General features: G+C 50.4%; 1 protein-coding gene and 1 long non-coding RNA gene across 14 annotated transcripts in view; one reads left to right on the top strand and one right to left on the bottom strand.

Moving 5' to 3' along the window:
• Positions 1-19,531, top strand: part of Plekha6 (pleckstrin homology domain containing A6) — a 142,032-nt gene that overhangs the window by 79,897 nt on the left and 42,604 nt on the right. For 12 of the 13 annotated variants that reach the window (XM_042681652.1, XM_042681648.1, XM_042681649.1 and 9 more), the window contains one exon: positions 18,744-18,824. In XM_042681652.1, coding sequence (XP_042537586.1) covers positions 18,744-18,824 — 81 coding nt within the window. Of the gene's footprint in view, positions 1-6,931; positions 7,115-18,743; positions 18,825-19,531 lie in introns of those variants that run through there. The other variant, XM_042681657.1, reaches the window with a different exon arrangement.
• Positions 14,855-18,231, bottom strand: LOC122109349. Its single transcript, XR_006147697.1, has 3 exons — positions 18,125-18,231; positions 16,564-16,708; positions 14,855-15,389 (listed from the first exon to the last, which is right to left on the bottom strand). It is a non-coding gene; the product is annotated as an uncharacterized LOC122109349 (long non-coding RNA).

A 19,531-nucleotide genomic window follows, 5' to 3' on the forward strand; every position in this document is an offset into this window, starting at 1 on the left:
GAAAATGTCCAGCCAGCCCTGCAATCCCTTGCTTCTGGATGAGACTCCTGCCACCCAGCATCCTACTGTCCCCTCCTGGATGACAAGCTGGAAGGGGACCTGTAGTTAAGGCAGCTGTCAGGCAGCTGTTACCCTGTGACCATCTTTCTTCATCATTTCTTAAAAATGAGGACATTCTCTTGCATAACCACAGTACAATTAGCAAAAGTCTGGAAACTTAACATTGATACGATTCTGTTATCTAATGTACAGTATGTATTTAAATTTAGCACTTGCCCTAATACTGTGATTAAGTCCAAATTCAGGATCTTGTTTCTTTACTCTCCTTCAATCTGGATGAGTGCCTCAGCTTGCCTTCGTTGCTCCTGCACCAACTTCTTGTTTTTTAATTTTTTGAAGAACACAGGATCCTCTCTGGATCTTTCTGATCTTCTGCCACCCTTTAGCCCATTCCTGAGCTAGGCTGACTTAGATAAAATGGCTGAGCCATTTAAGAGAGTGGTAAAACTCTGTAATCAAGATAAGTAATATCTTAGTGCCACTTAAAAATTCAAGGAATTGGAGGTGCATGTAGCTCAGTTGGTAGAGCACCAGCCAGTGAGTGAAAGTGTCAGGTACCAAGTTTGAGTCCCAGTCTCAGACAAAAAAAAAGAAGGAAGGAAGGAAAGAAAGGAAGGAAGGAAGGAAGGAAGAAAGAAAAAGAGAAGAGAAGAGAAGAAGGAAGGAAGGAAGAAAGAAAGGAAGGAAGGAAGGAAGGAAGAAAGGAAGAGAAAAGAAAATTTCAAAATAATGCCAACATTTCATGAAAGCACAATTTCATCAGTTTAGATAAAGACAAGGTTTAATAGCAGTCCCATTCCAATATACAGAGTCTGAGGCAAAAGGAGAATTTGAGAATCATGACCCTTCTTTCTTTAAACTGTTGATGCTTCTTTCATCATGGTTTTTGCATTAATTTTTAACTTTTTATTTCAAAAAATTCCGTATTAAGGCTAGGGCAAGGTAGCTCAGTGCAGAAGAGCACGTGTCTGCCATGCTCAAGGCCCTGGGTTGGATCCCTAGCACTGCAAAAAGAAAAACAAGGAAGAGCAACAAACCTGCTTTCAATCTTTTTAAATTTTGTGTCAGTAGTGATGCTTGAACTCAAGGCCTTGAATCCTCATGAGCTTTTTCACTCAAGCCTGGCACTCTCTACCACTTGAGCCACAGCTTCACTTTTCATCTTTTGCTGGTTAATTGGAGATAAGAGTTTTATGGACTTTTCTGCCTTGGATGGCTTTGAACTGTATTCCTCAGATCTCATTCTTTGAGTCTTGATTGCTGACTGTTTGGATGTCTCTTACAGTTTGTTCCCATATGTCCTGTGAGGGTGGATTTTTCTCCCTGTCTCCATCTTGCCAGGACAAATGAGAGCGAGGTGACACTCCCATCCAGCAGCTGTTCGTGTGTCTGTCCGGAGTGGAGGAGGAAGGAGGCTGGATGGATGGGGACTGAGGGAACAGGGAGAGGAAGGAGCAGCTTCCAGCTGCTTCCACACTCACCAGACTTCTGCCCAGGGAGTGGAGTTTGGTTGGTCTTTCCCTCTTCCCATCAAATATGTAATCTAATTAGAAACCAGATCCTCTCTTCTCCACCAGCCCTGACAGTTTGCCATTGTAGCACTCCTGCTTGAACCTGTAACCACCCAAAGTCTGCTGCTGTCTGCAGTCATCCTCGGAGCCCTTGGGGTGCTGTCCCCGCCTGCCCCTCGAGCATCTGCCCAGGGCTGGGCCAGTACACCATGTGGATCTACGGTTCCTATAGCTCTGGGAACCAAGCCAGGGCAGAGGGACACCACCAGCCTGTCAGCTGTGCTGGGAGACAGGTCTGTGGCCAAGGACAAAAGAGCTCTAGACTGACGCTGAAACACTCCAAGGTGGTTTACTTAGTCACCACTCTTACTCTTTTGAGCTATAAAGTTGTTGTTTTTGCAGGATGAGAGTGGCAATACATTTCTGCTAGTCTGTCAGAGACTCAAAGCAGATCCTGGCTTGTGAACTGTAATGTGGTTGTGGTTGTTATTCTGGTCCTAGGACTTGAATTCAGTGCCTCACACTCACTTGGCTTTTTTACTCAAGGCTGGTGCTCTAGCACTTGCAGCACACCTCCACTTCTAGCTTTTTTTTTTTTTTTGACTAATTGGAAATAAGAGTCTTAGGGATCTGTCTGCCAGGGCTGGCTTTGAACTGCATTGCTCAGATCTTAGCCTCCTGAGTAGCTAAGAGTACAGGTGTGGCTCACGGGTGCTCAGCTTGTAAAGCTTGGACAAGCCTCTTTAGTCATACACATATAATCCTTTGGGTTTATAGATCATCTTCAGATCCGCCACTCTGAGCACCCCTGCTGGTCTCTGCAGTGTTTCTGGTCCAGGAAAGCAAGTCACTGGGAAGGGCTGGGGTCCTGCCTGCCCCTCCCACCCACTCAAAATGCAATGGATGTGCCAGGAGGGAAGAGGAGTTGTGTTTGTTGTAATGTCTCAACTGAAGCCTTTTCCTTTTTAAACCTTTATTGAGATATAATTGATATATAACAAATGGCATATATTTAAAGGGTAAAACTGGATGTGCTTTGTGACTCTCTAACCACAATTAAGATAATTAACTCCACAACTCCCCCGAGTTCCTGCCTGTATAATCTCCCCCTCCACCTGTCCTCAGACAACCACAGATCAGCTTTCTGTCACTGTAATTAGTTTGCATTTTTTAGGGTATTATATAATATAGCCACACAGTGTGTACTTTTTTTTTTTTAATAGCACTATGGGTATTTGAACTCAGGGCTTTCTTCTTGCCAGACAGGTGAACTACCGCCACTTAAGTCATGCCGCCCCTCTTTTCCTCCAGGCTTTTGTGCTTTAGTTGTTCCTCACATAGAATCTTGGACCATCTTATGTAGGCCTCTTGGGAGCTGGGATTGTGGGGTCCACCACTGTGACAACCCGTTACACAGCCTTTTGAAGAGCAAAGCGTTAGAAACTTTTTTTACTTGTTGTGATAAAGTTCATTGTATTAAGTTTGCCTTATAGTTGGCGTATTTTGTGTCCTTTTGCAATTATTATTTTCTTTAAGTGGGGGGTATGAAGTTGTTAGCATTCAGCAGATCAGTTTATAAGCACAAGGCATTTTAACAATGTCACCTCTTTTATCCTTTTCCCCGTCCTCCCAACCCGCCTCTCCCCTCAGTTTTCCTAGTTTCATGGAATGTGCATTAAATATTACGGCCACATCCTTCTGCCCCATTCTTTGTGTCATCTTTGCTAAGCCCAAAGTCACTAAAACTTGTCTCCCATATTTTCTGTTATTTATAGTACATTATATAGGTTTGTGGACTACTTTTGAGTTTTTGTTTGCTTGTTTTTCCACTACCAGGGCTTGAATTTGGGGGCCTCAAACTTCCTCGTTCCCTGCCGGTGCTCTACCACTCGAGCTGTTGTTTTTATAAGGTTAGTTGGAGATGGAGTCTTCCAGATTCTTTAGCCCACTTTGGCTTCAAATCTTGATCATCCAGGTCTCAGCCTCCTGAATAGCTAGGATTACAAGTGTGAGCACTAAGCTCCTGGCTAAGTTGCTTTTTGCCTCTTTTTTTTTTTTTTTTTTTTTTTCTGGTCCTCAAGGTTGAACTCAGAGCCTGGGCACTATCCCTGAACTTCTTTTGTTCAAAGCTGGTGTTCTACCACTTGAGCCACAGCTCCACTTGAGGTTTTTTGTTTTGTTTTGTTGTTTGTCGGGGGTGGTAGTTTAGTGGAGATAATAGTCTTAGACTTTCCTGCCTGGGCTGGCTTTAGACAGTCTTCAGATCTCAGCCTCCTAAGTAGCTAGGAGTACAGATGTGAGCCACCAGCAACTGGCTAAGTTGCTTTTTTTTTTTAAGTTTTTTATTGTGAAAATACTGTACAGAGGGGTTACAGTTACATGAGCAAGGTAATAAGTACATTTCTTTTATTTATTTATTTTTGGTCAGTCGTGGGGCTGAACTCTAGGCCTGAGCGCTGTCTAGTCCCTACCACTTGAGCCACAGCGCCACTTCCGGCTTTTTTTCTGCTTATGTGGTGCTGAGGTATCAAACCCAGGGCCTCATGCATGTGAGGCAAACACTCTACCACTGAGCCAACTTCCCAGCCCATGAGTACATTTCTTTTTTTTTTGTTTTTTCTTTTTTTGGGTCCGGTTGTGGGGCCTGAACTCTGGGCCTGGGCACTGTCCCTCAGCTCTTCAGCTCAAGGCTAGTGCTCTACCACTTGAGCCACAGTGCCACTTCTGGCTTTTTTTCTTTTGTGATGCTGGGGAATTGAACCAGGGCCTCATGCATGCAAGGCAAGCGCTCTACCACTGAGCCCTTCCCAGCCCTATGCCAGTATTCTTGATTACTAAAGCTTTATAAGTCCTCAGTTAAAAACACACACACACACACACACACACACACATACACACACACACACACACACACACAAATCTACACATACACACAAGAAACCTAAGCCCTCAAATTTTCTTCTCTTCCTCCTCCTCCTTCTCCTCTTCTTCATCCTCCTTCTCTTCTTCCTTATCCTCCTCTTCTCTCTCTCTCTTTCTCTTGCCCCCCCCCCCTTTGAACTCAGGGCCTCATGTTTGTTAAGCAGAAACTCTACCCTGTGGATCATGTTTCTGCCCTTTATTTTTTTTAAGTTTTTTTTTTTTTTTTTTTTTAATTAGCCAGCGTTTGTGGCTTACATCTATAATCCTAGCTACTCAGGAGGCTGAAATCTGAGGATCATGGTTCTAAGCCAACCCTGGGCAGGAAAGTCCATGAGATTCTTTTCTCCAACTAATGAATAAAAAGCTGGCTCAAGTGATAGAGCACCAGCCTTGAGCCAAAAAAAAAAAAGTATCCATGCCTTGAATTCAAGCCCCAGGATCAGTACAAAAATAAATAAATAGATAGATAGATAGATAAAAACAAATAAAATCTCTAGAAAACAATGACAAGAAAAGACACTTAATAATAACTCTTCTAACACTGTGAAACTGAAACACTGTGAAAACAGTGCTTCTTTTATTCAGATTTTATTCAGTTTTGCTCAGCAATGTTTGTAGGATAGTGATGTTTTACGGTTTTTAATTTTCATTGTGTGTACATGTTACTGCGTGATGCTAGTATATAGAAATGCAATTGCTTTTTCTATGTTGATTTTGTATTCTGAGCTGATCCCTCCCTCATTTCGAAATTCAGTTTAGCTAAGCAGGAACCTGGTGACACTGGGGTGCAGGGTTTTGCTTTGCGTGATAAGCATATAAAGCAGCCTGTGACAACATGAGCATCTTGTCCTGTGTGAAGTCAGTGTCATTTCAGCAGCCAGGGTAGTAGAGAATGGGGGGCGGGGGGTGGAGGAAGGTGGCCTGCCCAACAAACCCCACATCTCTAGCTCATTCTGTAGAAAGAGCAGGTTGGAATACAGTATAGCCCCTTTAAGAAATGAGGGCCAGCCAGCCTCCAGGCTACTGGGAAGGCAGCAGGAGAGATAAGATAAGGCCCCCTGGCAGGTTTGAACCAGGGTCCTGAGCCACAGTGGCTGGCCTACAAATAGGCAAACAGGAACCAAGGTGATAAGGAAAGGTGCCAGCTACTAAAACCAGGCTGACAAGAGGTGAACAGTCAAATCATGCATTTGAGGCTCAGTTAGGAGGAGGGGCATTAACAGCAAGTGTGGAGAGGCCACTTGGATTCCTCTGTAAATCCTATCCTGGTTATGATGATGGTTTAAAAAAAGTGGGGGGGGGGGGCTGGGAAGGTGGCTCAGTGGTAGAGCGCTTGCCTTGCATGCATGAGGCCCTGGGTTCAATTCCTCAGCACCACATAAGCAGAAAAAAAAAAAAAGCCAGAAGTGGCACTGTGGCTCAAGTGGTAGAGCACTAGCCTTGAGCTAAAGAGCTGAGGGACAGCGCCCAGGCCCAGAGTTCAGGCCCCACAACCGGACCCCCACTCCCCCAAAAAAAGCCCCGCTGGGCACTCTGCTTCATAGGTAGTCAATTTTCAATTAATTCAAGCTTATTGCATTCTTTGTGCTCTAGTGAGATGCTCAGAACAGAGTTGGAAACTTCCTGATTTCTTCCTCAAACTAGGAACGTCTTGGCAAGGGCTTACTGTGGCAAGCCCGGAGCTGCTCATTTGCACATATCTGCATAGATTTGCATGCATCTTACATGAAGATACTTGTGTGCTAGATTTAGATTTCCCCACATCAGTTGCCTATTTTTACAAGGATGAAGAGGAGGTTTGTCTCTCCTCCTCCCTGCCCACCTTTCATCTGCATCTTCTAAAGACTCAACAATTATTTCTGCAGCTTTAAATCATAAAGAATACCTGTGGCGGCACAGTTGGTGTGGATGCGAGCAGTCCTCTGTCAGTGTAGTTGCCCTCTTCATTTTCAGCCAGAATTCCTCATTTTGCTCTCCAAACTCCTGAGTGGCGCAGGGGGATCTGAAGGTGAAGAAATCCTCTAGTTAAATAGCTAGGAGCTCAAATTGCGGATTCTGTACCTGCTCAGAGCCATGAGAGTCAGTTCCTTCCCACTGCTTCCTGTCCCAGGGCTGGGGACTCTCTGGCGACCTTTGTCTGTTCTCCCTCCTCCAGGAATAAATAAAAATATCATCCCTCCCCCAGATCCTGGCTCCTCTATTGGCTTGCCTGGCAAATATTTCATAATGTGGGCTTATCCAATTGGGCATGATGCCAGAGCCAGACGCCTCAGGTTGTGGGTATACGCTCCAATCCTGCAGGCGGCCTGGGTGGGACTAAAGGGCTATCCCTCTGCACGCCGGCTCAGCAGCAGTACCCAGGGGATAGCATGAAGGTGAGAGTTGCCGTTTTCTCCGGGCTGGGCAAAGGGGACAGGGTGGGCCACAAGCCAGCTTAAGGCAACCCAGCACTGAAGGGGTTAAGGCCGGTCAGCATGTGTGGCTGTTAATGATTGTTTCCCACCAGGGACCTGGTGGGTATTAAAGGAAAACTCTCCCTACCCATGAGTGTGGACGAAGACAGGGCTAGAGGCAGGCAGCAGAGGTGTCTGGGCCTGGGCCTGGGATGCCTAGAAGAGCTGGTGAGTACGCGGTTATCCGCCAGGTGTCCGTCTGTCTGGGTGACTCTGGGACAGGGCAGGAAGCACTAGGTACTTGCTGATCCCATCCACAAGAGAGGACTTTTTGTCATAACCATATACAAATTCTCAGGCGGGGCCAGATTTCAGGATCGTTTCTGTATATTAGAGGGAAAGCTTCACAAATGTTTCAGCAGAAGAGGAGAAAGCCGTAGCCCTGAAGCTGGAGCTAGCTCCCAGCCAGCATTGTACAGCCCGGAGCGGAGACAATGGTGAAGTGTGGTCACTGTGCACAAAGCTGGGGCCCGGCTCTTCCCTCCCTCAGATTCATTGTCTCCAGAGGGGCTCCGCTGAGCTCTGGGCTGATCTGTCTATTTCTCCTATGGGCTGTGGGCTGATCCTGGGACACAGTCCTGGAGGATGGGGAGAGTACGCTCTTGCAAAGATTATAGTCAGCTGTGGAGAGGGACAGACAGGGTGGGGGCTGAGTTGGGGGAGAATTTTTTTAATGCCAGTATGGGGGCTTGAACTCAGAGCCTTGTGCTCTCTCCCTTGGCTTTTTTCCATTCAAGGCTGGCGCTCTACCACTTGAGCCATACCTCCACATGGTGGGGGGGGCAAACCACACAAGAAGATGAAGTTGTCATTTGAGAGCAAAACTAGAATTGGGGAAGAAGGAAAATGGAACCTTTGCATGTAGATGGCTGTCGTCCCCATTGCTCGACTTTGCCCAGGGTCCCTCGGTGCACGGGACTCATGCTCTTTAGCCCCCACCCGCCTTCTTGCGATATGTTGAGGAGTAAAGACAAGAGTTCCTTGGCTTTGTGACATCTCAGCTGGTTGGTTCTGTGTGTGTGTATGCGTGCGTGTGTGGGTGCACGAGCGTGCATATGCGTGTGTGCATGCGTGTGGTGTGTGTGTGTGTGTGTGTGTGTGTGCTCACGCACACATGCCCAGGAGAAATGTAGACTCTACCCCCTCCCCCTCCTTTGCTGAGAGCCTTTTGTTCCCCTGTCTCTCTTGGGAGGAAAAGACTGGATGACATAATGGTGAAGTTGGGCAGGACATTGGCAAGGACTTTAGCCCTGGAGGGCATATTGGTGGGAACAGGCTGCTCCTGTGCCAGTCTCGGAGGCAGATTGAAGAGATAGGTAAACCCACCCCCCCGGTGGCTTTTTCTGTGGTGGTTCCTCTGGCAGCAGGGCTGCTGGTAGGCAAACAGAAACCAGGTACAGCAAGGGGAGGGGCCAGACACTCGACCCCACAGTGCACAAGTAGAAGGGGCCAAGTTTCTGGGCAGGAGAGGCCAAGAAAGAAGGGGAAGTAGAGGAACAGACTTACCTTTCCTGTATGCCTTGGATTAAGACTGGCAGCCACCAGGGTGACTAGCCAGCTTCTGTCCTGCATCCAGAGAGGAAGTCTAGAAGAATTACTCCACCTGCACTATTGCTTCATGTGCTCAGAAAGGCCTTCTCGCTCCATTTAATGTGCTGTTGTTATGAGATTCTTAAACCATGAGCAAGGGCCCTGAGGTTTTCATTTTGCTCTGCTCCCTGTGGCCTGTGTACCTGGCCCAGCCAGAAGCTGCGGTGGTAGAAGTGTTGCTTCAGCTCCAGGAGGTATAGACAGACTCACCTGTTACCCAGATGTCACTCACCAAGGCTGGCTTCCATCCTGGCTGGGCCCTACGCAGGGTCCTTGTCCCCTTTCCCCTCTCTCTGTGCTCACTCAGGGCTCCCTGTTCCTCCTCCTCTCAGCTTCCCTGTCCTTCAGGGCTACAGCATGACACCAGCAGGCCACAGTCCTTGTCTGATTTCCTTCCTCACTCCCTCTGTCCCTAAGCCCTGGAACAAACACCTCATCTAGTCTTCTAGATCACCTCCCCTACTCACCCCTGTTAGCTGTGATCCTGAGTGGCACCTGTTTTTGGTGCTGCTTGTTTCTGGAAGAGAGTAATTACCACCGGCTCCTGGTCTGGGTAGATGTGGGGGGTGGGGGCAGGTAGGTGCAGGGAAGAGAGACTCCTAAGCTGTCCATCTTGGTGGCAGCTTTACCAACCCATCCCTTCCAGGCAAAGGCCTTATAGGGAGGTGGCCTGCCTTTTCTTCCTTCCAGCATCAGCCAGAGGCTGGCCAGGGGGAGAAACAGATCCCCTCAGTCCCTGGATCCCTCTCACTCTTCCTCCATTTTGGCTATCCTCTCCTCATTTCTTTTCACTGTTAGAACCTTCCCCAAGTATTTCCTGCCTGGCATGGACGGGAGGGGGCTGTTGGTGATGACATTTTGAAACTGTGGGGCATACTTTGAAACTTAATGCATAAAACTAGAAAAAATCTAATAGACTATACACATTCTGTGTGTGTGTGTGAGTGTGAGTGTGAGTGTGTGTGTGTGTGTGTGTGTGTGTGTGTGTGTGTGTGTGTATGAGAGTCCTGGGGCTTGAACTCAGGGCCTTGGAGGGCACTGTCCCTGAGCTTCTTTTGCTCAAGACCAGCACTCTACCACTTGAGCCATAGCATCATTTCCAGCCTTTTCTGTTTATGTGGTACTGAGGAATCGAACCCAGGGCAAGCACTCTGCTACTAAGCCACATTCCTAGCCCTACAAATTTATTTGATTGGACCTTGGAATGTATCATTTGATTTTTTTTTTTAACTTGTAGACAGTAAATTTCCCATTCTTGTTGGTATGTTAGGGAGCTGGTATTTCCTGAGGAGACTGAGCATGTAATCAGGTGCTGGAAGGAACAACTGGTTGGATATTAGGTATCTCATAAAATCCATGAAAGCCTTAAAGTGGTTCCATGAATATCTAATGCAGCGCTGTCAGTAGAGTGTTTGACAGTGATGGAATGTTCTGGATGGTTCTGTCCACTATAGTGGCTACTGGCCACAGTGGCTGCTGAGCCACTGAAATTGGACTTGTCTGTCTGAGGTACTGAAGTTTTCGTTTAGTTTAATTTTAATTAAAATGTGAACAGCCACACCTGGCTGTGAAATTGGATGATGCAGGCTGGAGGTGGGTGGGGGGAGGGTTAGCTATTTGTTTTATTCATGATTATAATACCATTTCCCAGGCAACTAGTGTGTGCCAAGCCTTCTCCCAAGGTACTTTCAATAGGTGATCTTATTAAATGCCGCCAGCAACCTGTATTACTCCATATTCCAGATGGGAAAACACACCCAGAGAGGCAAAGTGACTCAGTGCTGGTCACCTAGACTCCTGACTTGAGACCACCAGTCCTGCCCTTCTTCCTAGAAGAACCACACACTGGTTTTGGCCGTCATGTAGCAGTTTCTTTACTCATTCTCCAAGTCCCTTTACAGATCTTGGTTTTTCTTTCTGGGATGTCAGGGGAGTCCAAAAAGGATTATCTTAGCCCATAGCAGGGGACCATTGTCATTTTCTAGCAGCTTCCATGAGTGGCCCCTCTTTCCCAGCCTTTCCCTGTGGTAGACAGTGAGCTGGAGAGAGTCCTCAGCCTCTAAGCCCTTGGTGAGCTCCCCAAGTCTACAGGAAGTCCCAGACTCCTCACTCCTGGCAGAAAGTGGTGCTCAAAATCTCCCAGCATTCATCTATGCCCCAGTTTGCCCCATCACTCTGTCTTGGACAGAAGAGCAGCCGAGCCCTCCTGGGGGGTGGGGGTGGGCAGGTGGACTAGGCCTTTCAGGGCAGGTGAGGGGCATCTCTAATCTTCAGCTCTGCCATCATCCTACCTGCTGTGGCAACCCCTCCCCACATAGTACTGTGGGTGGGGGAGGCTCCTGCCTGAGGGGGCAGCTGGCCTGGCTCCCCTTGCCTGCTCCCAGTGATTTATGGCTATCCTCTTCCTCACACAAAGCCTCAGCCTTGTAGATGCTTACCAGAGTCCTGCTGGCCAGCAGCGTGGAGGCATGAAGCAGATGGAAACAGCTAGCCAGCCTCGGGCCTGGAGAGAGGGGATGGAGGCTGAGGCCTCCCGCCTCCTTCAGTCACGCGTCAGCATCCCAGACAGAGCCACACATGGCAGCGTTCCTGGGACCAGTCCATCCCACAGCACAGGACGGTGGTTCGGGCACAGCCATCCAGAGGGCGCGGGTACCTGTTGTCAGACTTTCTTTATGGGGCTCCACAGCTCACGTCACACACAGTCACCAGACCTGTAGTGCACAGGCCTTCCCTTCCTCCCTGGGACCAGAGACCTCGTGGGTTTTATTCCTCTTTGTTCCACACTCCTTCAGAGCAGCACTGCTTTCGTGGTCTGGTGGGAAGTTTATGTTGTCTTACTGCGCAAGCCATCACTTAGTACCTTGGTTTTATTGTTAGAATGAAGCAACACAGGCATTTGACGGCCTGACTCTGGAATTGCTGCTTTGGAAGGAAGGTGGCATGGGTTGCTTTTGAGGATGTGGAAGGAGGAATCACAGTCCAGCATCATCACTCCCCAAACACTTACTTTGTAAAATTCCTTCCTGTGGGGTGGGTGGGACACCAGAACTAGATCTGCTGAGTTAGGAATGTAGAAATGGCTTCAGTGACCTTAGACCTGGAAGTTTACAGCTGGGCCACCCAAGTCTCTGAAGAACAGGGGTTCAGACAGGATTCAACCCAGAGCTGGGGGAGGAGGTGTCATTAATTATTGTCCTGCTCTCTCACCCCTCAGGTCCTTTCCATGCTGCAGTCAGGACAGGGCACCTGGAGACGGGAGGGGAGGTGGAAGGCAGGAGCCCCACTTTCTTGGCCTCTCCCTGCCTTAGCCCCCTGGGAAGGGAAGTGTGGCGCTGGGGCTGTGGGCAGCTCCTCCCCCTTTCCTGTCCTTGTGCCCTTAGCTGGGACCGTGACAAGTCAGCGGGGAGCTCCAGGAGCGGTTCTCTAGGTCTGGCCAGGGTGAGGGTGGATGGTCCTGTTCTACTTGCTGTGGCCCTGGATCCAAGGACGCAGTTCTTCTTGGCCAGGATAATGGGTGTTTAGGCAGTTACAGTCAGGCCACCCTGGGAAATGGTGTTCAATAATATATCAGCCAGAAAGGAGGCTGGCCTGGAGTTCTGGCTGGCAATATGGCCCAGGTTTAGCCCTTTTTTTCTCTGGCCCAGAGAGAGGTGTGAGGGCATGGGAGGGCACCACAAAGCAGCTCTCAGCCAGCTCCCAGGGAGGAGCTGTGCTGTGAGCACCTTACCACCCTTCAGTTTAAAGATAGGTTAACTCAGGGGATGGTAGCAGATCAGGAGGAAGTCCCTGCATGACATCTATCCCTCATTCCCTCCTCCTCCCCTGCCGCCCTGCCCTACGGAGCCCTCAGTGTCCTGCCCAGCCCTGGCCTCCGGGGTGGGAGCCTGCAGATGGCTGCTGCATGGACAGGAAGGGAGGAGACAGGAATCTCTGCACCTCCTGTTCCCCCATCCCCAAGGGGCTGAGCTCAGGTGCGGACTCCCTGGCATTCCTGCCCAGGGAAGCTGTGTGTAACCCTTCACCATGGAAATGGGGGCTATGGGGTGGGCAGAGGCGAGCAGGGGCAGGAACACCCACATCCTGTCTTCTGGACACCCAGCCCAGGGGCCTGGCACTTCAGGGCATTCCTTACTTGAGAGGATATTCTATCCTTGCCACTTCGGAAATAATGGGTGATGTTCAGGGGCAGAGAAAAGAGAGCAAGTACCCAGGTGGAGAGAGTCACTGTCAGCGGGGCCCACACCTGTGGGCTGGGCATGCTGACCTGCAGCCGAGCATGGGCCCGAAACAGCCCCTTCCCACCTGCAGACATCCTGAGACACCCTGATGTTTGTGCGCATGGCAGCAGTAGACGGGGAGCCAGAGGTGCTTTGGTGGGGAGCCTGTGGCTAGGAGCATCTATTCCTTCTGGAATGACTGGGGAAGCTTCCAGAATGCTGCACATGGAGATGATTGGAAATGTAAACCAAGCTAGTTTTTAATTGGGACGGAATGCTGGAGCAGATAAGGCTCCCTGACAATGGTGATGAGATCCAGAGGGGGAAGCAGAAAGCGAGAGCCAAGCCGGCCCTGCCCTCTCCTCCTCCAGTCGGGGTGGAATCTGCTGGCTGGAGAAAGAGGAATGGAGGGCTGAGCCACCAGCCCCCCCTTCCTTCTCTCCTCCGCCCTCTCCACCTAATGAGCTGTAAAGCCAGAAGCTAGGGTGTCCGTCCTCAGTGGGGCCAGAGCTAATTCTCTGTCAGCAGATTTTCAGGAGCCATGAAAATGAAGCAGCTTGGTATAGGGCAGATAACCAGTGGGGCCCAAGGGAAGAAGGCATGGAGTGAATATTTATTGTAGTGGGAGCCTAGGGCACTCCTCCTGCGCGAGGCGGCCAGTGGGCATGCACTTATATATGCACGTGTGGAAACATGCTTGCTTGCAAAGGGTCCTCAGGACTCAGATTCCTTTTGCTTCTCATGTTTGCATGCGCACACACACACACTGGGTCCTGGGGCTTGAACTCAGGGCCTGGGCACTAACCCTTAGCTTTTTCACATAAGGTGGGCACTCTACCACTGGAGCCACACCTCCACTTCTGGCTTTTTGCTGGTTAATTAAATCGCAAGCATTTGTCAGTGTGGGCTGGCTTCTAAGCAGGATCCTCAGATCTCAGCCTCCTGAGCAGCGAGGATCATAGGTGTGAGACATCAGTGGCTGGCCCTTTTGCTGCTCTTGTGTAGTGCCAGATATATGCCATATGGATGCCAAGGATGTCTTGACCACACAAATGCCCTCATGAAGTAGAGACGAAGGCCTGGAGTGCGGGGATCTGTCTCTCCTCTTTGGAATCTGTTAGTCTTGGCAGTCGTGCGCTGCCTGGTCACAGATATGTCTCACCACAGCCTTCTTAAACCCCTCTTTCTGGAAGTTTGCAACTGTTCTTCCAGAGAATTAGAAGGTGCTTTGTTTCCACACACAAAAATCAAAGGGCCAAAGAAAGGAAACCATGTTGGTAATTCATGCTGGATCCCACAGAGAAGGCCCAGCCCTCTTCCCACTGAGGGTGCTGCCGGCAAGTCACCTAATGGTACCCCTAGAGTGTAAGGAGGCTCCTACCTGCACCACAAAATCCCGACTGCCTGCATCTCTTCCTCCTGTGGGAGTCGAATCTTGAGAGGTCCTTCTGGGTCTATATTCATAGCCATTTGCCCTTAAGAAATAGAAGGCTTTTCACATCCCCAAGAAAAGAAAGAGGAGTGTGAAACTGAATAGCTTTCCTTGTTTCCTTTTTTTAATATGTTTTGTACCTGGTAAGTTCATCTTGATGTCTAACCTAATACGAAAATTTGCCATTCGGTGGGGTCCAGTGAAGAAAGCAAGGAGTGCCAGCCCTGCCTTTTGTGTGCTGGGGTTACCAGATCCTTCCTTTTGCGCCTTCCTTCTACTCCCTGATGATACCTTCTCTGGGCATAAGAAACGTAATTTAACTCACAACTTAAGCAAAGGGCTGTGGCTGCAAGAGAAAGGGGATATTTTTGCCTCTTCCTAGAGGAAGAAAACTCATTTTCCCAATGCACCCCCCCATCCCTCCTTCTCCTGTACAGATGAGCTTAATTTTCCCCCCTCCTAATGAAGATGGATCAAAGCCAAGCTGTATATTCATGAAGGAGCCAGTCAGGGAAGCGGAGTGAGGGGGCGAGAGGGCAGGAAAGAACTGCTCCCATGGAGAGGAAGTAATTAATTTTAAGAGAAAGCTAAGACAGGGAAGCCCTTGGTAATCAAATGTCAAACCCCAAATGCAGAGAGCTAGAAATGACATGAGAGCTGGGAGCATTTCTTTTACTCATCCATTCATGCATCCAACCAGCATTTATTGAGCACCTACTATGCTCAGGCAGGGATGCCAGCCAGCATTAGGAGATGGCTCAGCACCTCCATAACCACAGCATAGCCCACTCTATAATCCACAGTAAGTGAATTAGGGACAGATGGGAGCTGAGAACGAGGCCTCCTGTCGCCAGGGTGAATCATTTGTAAAAGTCCCACTAAATGGATGACGCTATCGACCTTTTGCATTGAGGATTAGCTGTTTAAATATCAGCAGCTGTTGACCCCCAGCTTTGTCTCTTCATGGGTTAAAGCATAATGTTGTCCATTTGCTTTTCCATTCACTGATTGCATTGCTCCCTGACAAGTTCTGTCCTTCATCTCCAAAAATTAGATTAGTCCTTCCCTTTCGGTGTCTGTTGTGATACCACAGCATTGCCATAGCAACGGACTGTGATGTCAACAGAATGCCTGGCACTGCTAAAGAGAAGCATGTCGGTCCGAAAGGAGATCTGTCATGTGAAGTACAAGGTGAAATAACCTAGAAAGCCAGAGGAGTTCGTCTGTAAGCGTGGCGTGTAAGATGACAGCGGGCCTGGGGCCTGGTTCGCTGCAACCAGTTACACACTCTTAAGACACTCCACTGAGGACGGAGAGAGGGCAGGGGTGCCTGGAGGCAGGGGCATGGCGAAGGTGACCTTCAGAAGACCTTCAGACCAAGGATCCTGAGACAGCAGAGGGTATTAGGAAAGGGAAAGAGTTGATCAGCCTTGGAGAATTCGGGGGCATTCACGCTGACGTGAACCGCCTTGCTCCTGAGAACTCAGTCACCAGCTGGACTTTACCGTCTTGTGACTGGGAAGATTTGTAGCAATAAACAGTGACCGTCCCCACCCCCTCCAGTCTCATTTGCTGCCTCCTTTCTTGCAAGCCATGAGAGAAAGCTTTCCTTCTTTATCGTCTGAGCAAGAGCCCAATCTCTGCCCTCAGCAGGGACTCCATGACATCTCTGTCCAGACCTGCTTGCTTTCTTCATCCAGCTCCTTGCCAGCTGGACCAGCCCCCGCGGAGGGCAAAGGCGTTGGTGCTGGGTCTGAGACAGGGGAGTGTGGCAGGGGCAATGGCACAGACCCTGTGGGCCTTGGGCCCCTGTGGGGATGGAAGGAGGCTGGGAAGGCTGAGGAGAGCCCGGGACACTCCCCAGTTCATCTGAGCACCTCTGCCGCGGCAGCAATCGGAACGAACCTGGAGCCTTGTTTAACCCTTGTGTCCAACAGGCTCTGAAGGGTTGGTTTTTCACTCAAGAGCCTGTGTCTGGATTGAGAGCTGGAGAGGCAGGAGCACTGTCTTCCCTGCAGGTCGGGCTGGCAGGAGTTTCTGCCGTGCAGATGGGAATGCAGCCTGCCCTCCTCCGCCTGCCCAGACACTCTGTGTCCTTCGCTCAGTGAGGCTGGACTACCTGGAAGCCGAGCACCTGCTCCTTGCATGCCTGTCTCTCATTTCTGCGTTTTCCCCCCTTGGGAACCTGAATTGGGAAGACACCCTCCCTTCTCCCTCATTCCGCCTCCAGTCCTCTGGCCGGTAGCATTCTGGCCGAATGCTAGGAAGACAGAGAGCCACTAAGGCACCTGGGTGCCCCCTCCCGTCCCCCGGGGACCGCTCCCTCCCTGGTCTCCCGTGCCAGGACCAGGCAGCCAGTCTCTGTCACCACTCACCTTGCAGCTCTGCCACCGTGTTCTGGGTTGGACTGAAGGACTGACTTCTCAGAGGGATGGTAGCAGCAGGGTGGCTGGCAGGTCCTCTGAGCTGCCAAAAAGATGCTGAAGTTTCGGGCTGATCGCCGGGTCAGGTAGGGATTTCCTGCACGGACCCGTGAGCCCAGGGAAGTAACAGAAGGCCATGTTGGAGCTGGGGGCTTGGCGGCAGGGGTGGGGGGGGCCGGGAGGGGGTCTGAGGAAGATGACCCAGGAGGAGAACGAAGTCAGGTCAGTGGTTGCTGCATTGCAGTGTCTGGGAAGGGGAAGCTATTTTGAAATTGGTAGCGCCAGGATGGGGCGAGGACGTCATGTGTAGGGGTTGCTGGGTAGGAGGCTCCAGGGGCAGGCAGAAATGTGCCATGCCCTAGAAGACTCCAATCGGCTGCCGGCAAACCACGGGCTTCCCCGTGTGCGTCTGTCTGTACCACTGCCTGTAGGAAGCTCCCAGTAGTTACTGCCAGAAACATGCAGAGCAGAGGAGCCGGGCGGGGGGGGGGGGGGGGGGGCGGAGGTAGGTGGCTGGGGATGGGGGGGGCAGATACCCCGCACTACTGGATAAGCGGAGAACTTGACATCTCAAGGACTTTCATTGTCCCAGATTGCTTGGTGCTCCCCAGACCTGAGAAGTGGGGGGCAAGGCCAGGGACAAGGCTAACAGGAGACAGATACCCTCCCTGCAAAGATCTACTGTGTTTAAATTGAGGGGAGTATCATTCTGGCCCTGGGAGGGAAGAGGGACTATAGATTTAGGGTTCTGGCTGGCAAGTTCCAGTTTCCATAGAGGCTTGGCCACTGCCTGCTGCGTCTGTGTCTCCAGCATGGCTTTGGCTTAGATCTGAACAGCAATGGTTTAGAAGCAGGGAGGAGAAAAACCAGCCTTTGATATTATCTTTAGCTTCAGCAGACAGCCCAAGGGCTGGGAGGCATCCTGGGCTGTTGAAAGAGGGTGCCCAAAAGTTGATTCTGTTTCTCCCAGGCAGACAAAGGGGCCAGGCGAGGGGACCTTTCTTGTGGCACCGACCTGGGCAGGGTCAGAGTGAGCTCTGGCTCTTTGCAGCAAGAGTGCAAAGGGCCCACCTCAGGAGACTCTGTGCTTGCTCTTCCAGGCCACCAGAGACTACTTTAGGGGTTCTCGGTGTTTCTCAGGAGGGGTGGCAGAAGGGGACCTTGTAAGGAATCTAGCCATGCCCCTGCTGGACGCTGCCATGCTCATGCCACGCCGTCTCCTCTTAGAGAGTCTACGGCTGACGGCTGCCTTGGTGACTTAGGACCCCCCCCCCATCCCTCCTCCAGTCCTCCTGGAAGTTCTCTGCCCACTTCCTCCCCATGACCCCTGAGAGCCCACCGGGGAGCTAGCCTGACCTTCAGCCAGAAGAGCCGCCTGTACCCCCGTCTGTCTCAAGCACACCCCGCCCCTGGGTCTTGCTCCTCCAGGCTTCCTGGCAGCTGTCCTTACAGCACCCCACCCTGCCCTCAGCCACAGCCCTTAATTAGATCCAACTGTTCGGCCAGCACTGACCTTGAGGCCTGGTGGCTCCTGAGGGCTCTGTAGCTCCAGTAGCCTCCAGACAGGAGACCCTGCGGTAGAGTGGGGCCAAGTTGTGCCCCAAGCTCAAGAAATGCAGTTTCTGGGCTTCTCGTTTCATTTAGAGCAAGAGAGAGAAGTAGTACATAGCAGAAGTGGAAAAGCCCAAGGTCAGAGGAGAGTTCTTCCAGCTAATAAGGAAGCGTGGTAGGGTGTGTGTGTGTGTGTGTGTGTGTGTGCGCGCGTGTGTGTGCTCTAATATGGAGCACTGGCAGACACTGTCTCTGAGAGAGAGCTTACCACTCAGGACCGTGTTGAATCAGCAAGGGAAACATCCCCACCTAAAGTGACTCCTGAATGAGTTCAGCTTGGGCATCTCTAGTAGGTGGCTAACACGGACAGTGAGAGAGGACCAGGTTTTGACACAACTCCTCACCCCAGCCCACCCTGCTGCAGCTTCTACCACAGCCCACTCACCCTCCTGCCCGCAGGCCAGGCACCGCTCCTTCTGTGGTCATCTGCCCGGGCCCAGGACCTGTCCTCTTCTTGGCCCACATTTCTGTTGTCTGCATCTATACTATAGCTCTGCCCTCTTTTTTTTTCCCCTCTACAGCCACAATGAAAGACGGAACACATTCCAACACCCAGTGACTGGCCAGGTCCCAGAGGAGAACAAAAAGTTTGACTTGAAAACGTAAGCTTGCCCTTTTTGTCCTTTATGACCACTGCCGTCCAGGCATCTGACAAAATCGGGGCTGCTCCGTGCTCCGTCTTCTCTCCATGAGTCCTGGCTCATCAGTGAGAGGAGGAGGAAGAGATACAAAAATGACTCTTACAGCCTCTAAGCCACTCATTGGGCCCTCAAAATTGAGGAGAAGAAGCAGGCTGAGCCTGATGCCAGTGGCTCACACCTGTAATCCTTGCTACTCAGGTGGCTGAGATCTAAGGATTACAGTTCAAAGCCAGCCTGAGCAGAAAAGTTCTTGAGACTCTTGTCTTTCAAAATAGAGCTGAGGGCTGGGAAGGTGGCTCAGTGGTAGAGCGCTTGCCTTGCATACCTGAGGCCCTGGGTTCGATTCCTCAGCACCACATAAGCAAAAAGAAAAAAAGCCGGAAGTGGCGCTGTGGTTCAAGTAGTAGAGCGCTAGCCTTGAGCTGAAGAGCTGAGGGACAGCGCCCAGGCCCAGAGTTCAGGCCCCACGACAGGACCCAAAACAAAAACAAAAACAAAATAGAGCTGAGGTTCAAGTAAGTAGAGAACCAGCCTTGAGTGAAAACATTCAGAGATGGTGACCAAGTCCTGAGTTCAAGTCCCAGTACTAGCACACACACACACACACACACACAAAAAGGCGTTCTAGAGTCTCAGGGTCTAGATTTTTGAAACAAATTATTAGGAAA

Source organism: Dipodomys spectabilis, unplaced genomic scaffold (assembly GCF_019054845.1).
Source record: "Dipodomys spectabilis isolate Male_0828 unplaced genomic scaffold, ASM1905484v1 ptg000069l, whole genome shotgun sequence".
NCBI lineage: Eukaryota > Metazoa > Chordata > Mammalia > Rodentia > Heteromyidae > Dipodomys > Dipodomys spectabilis.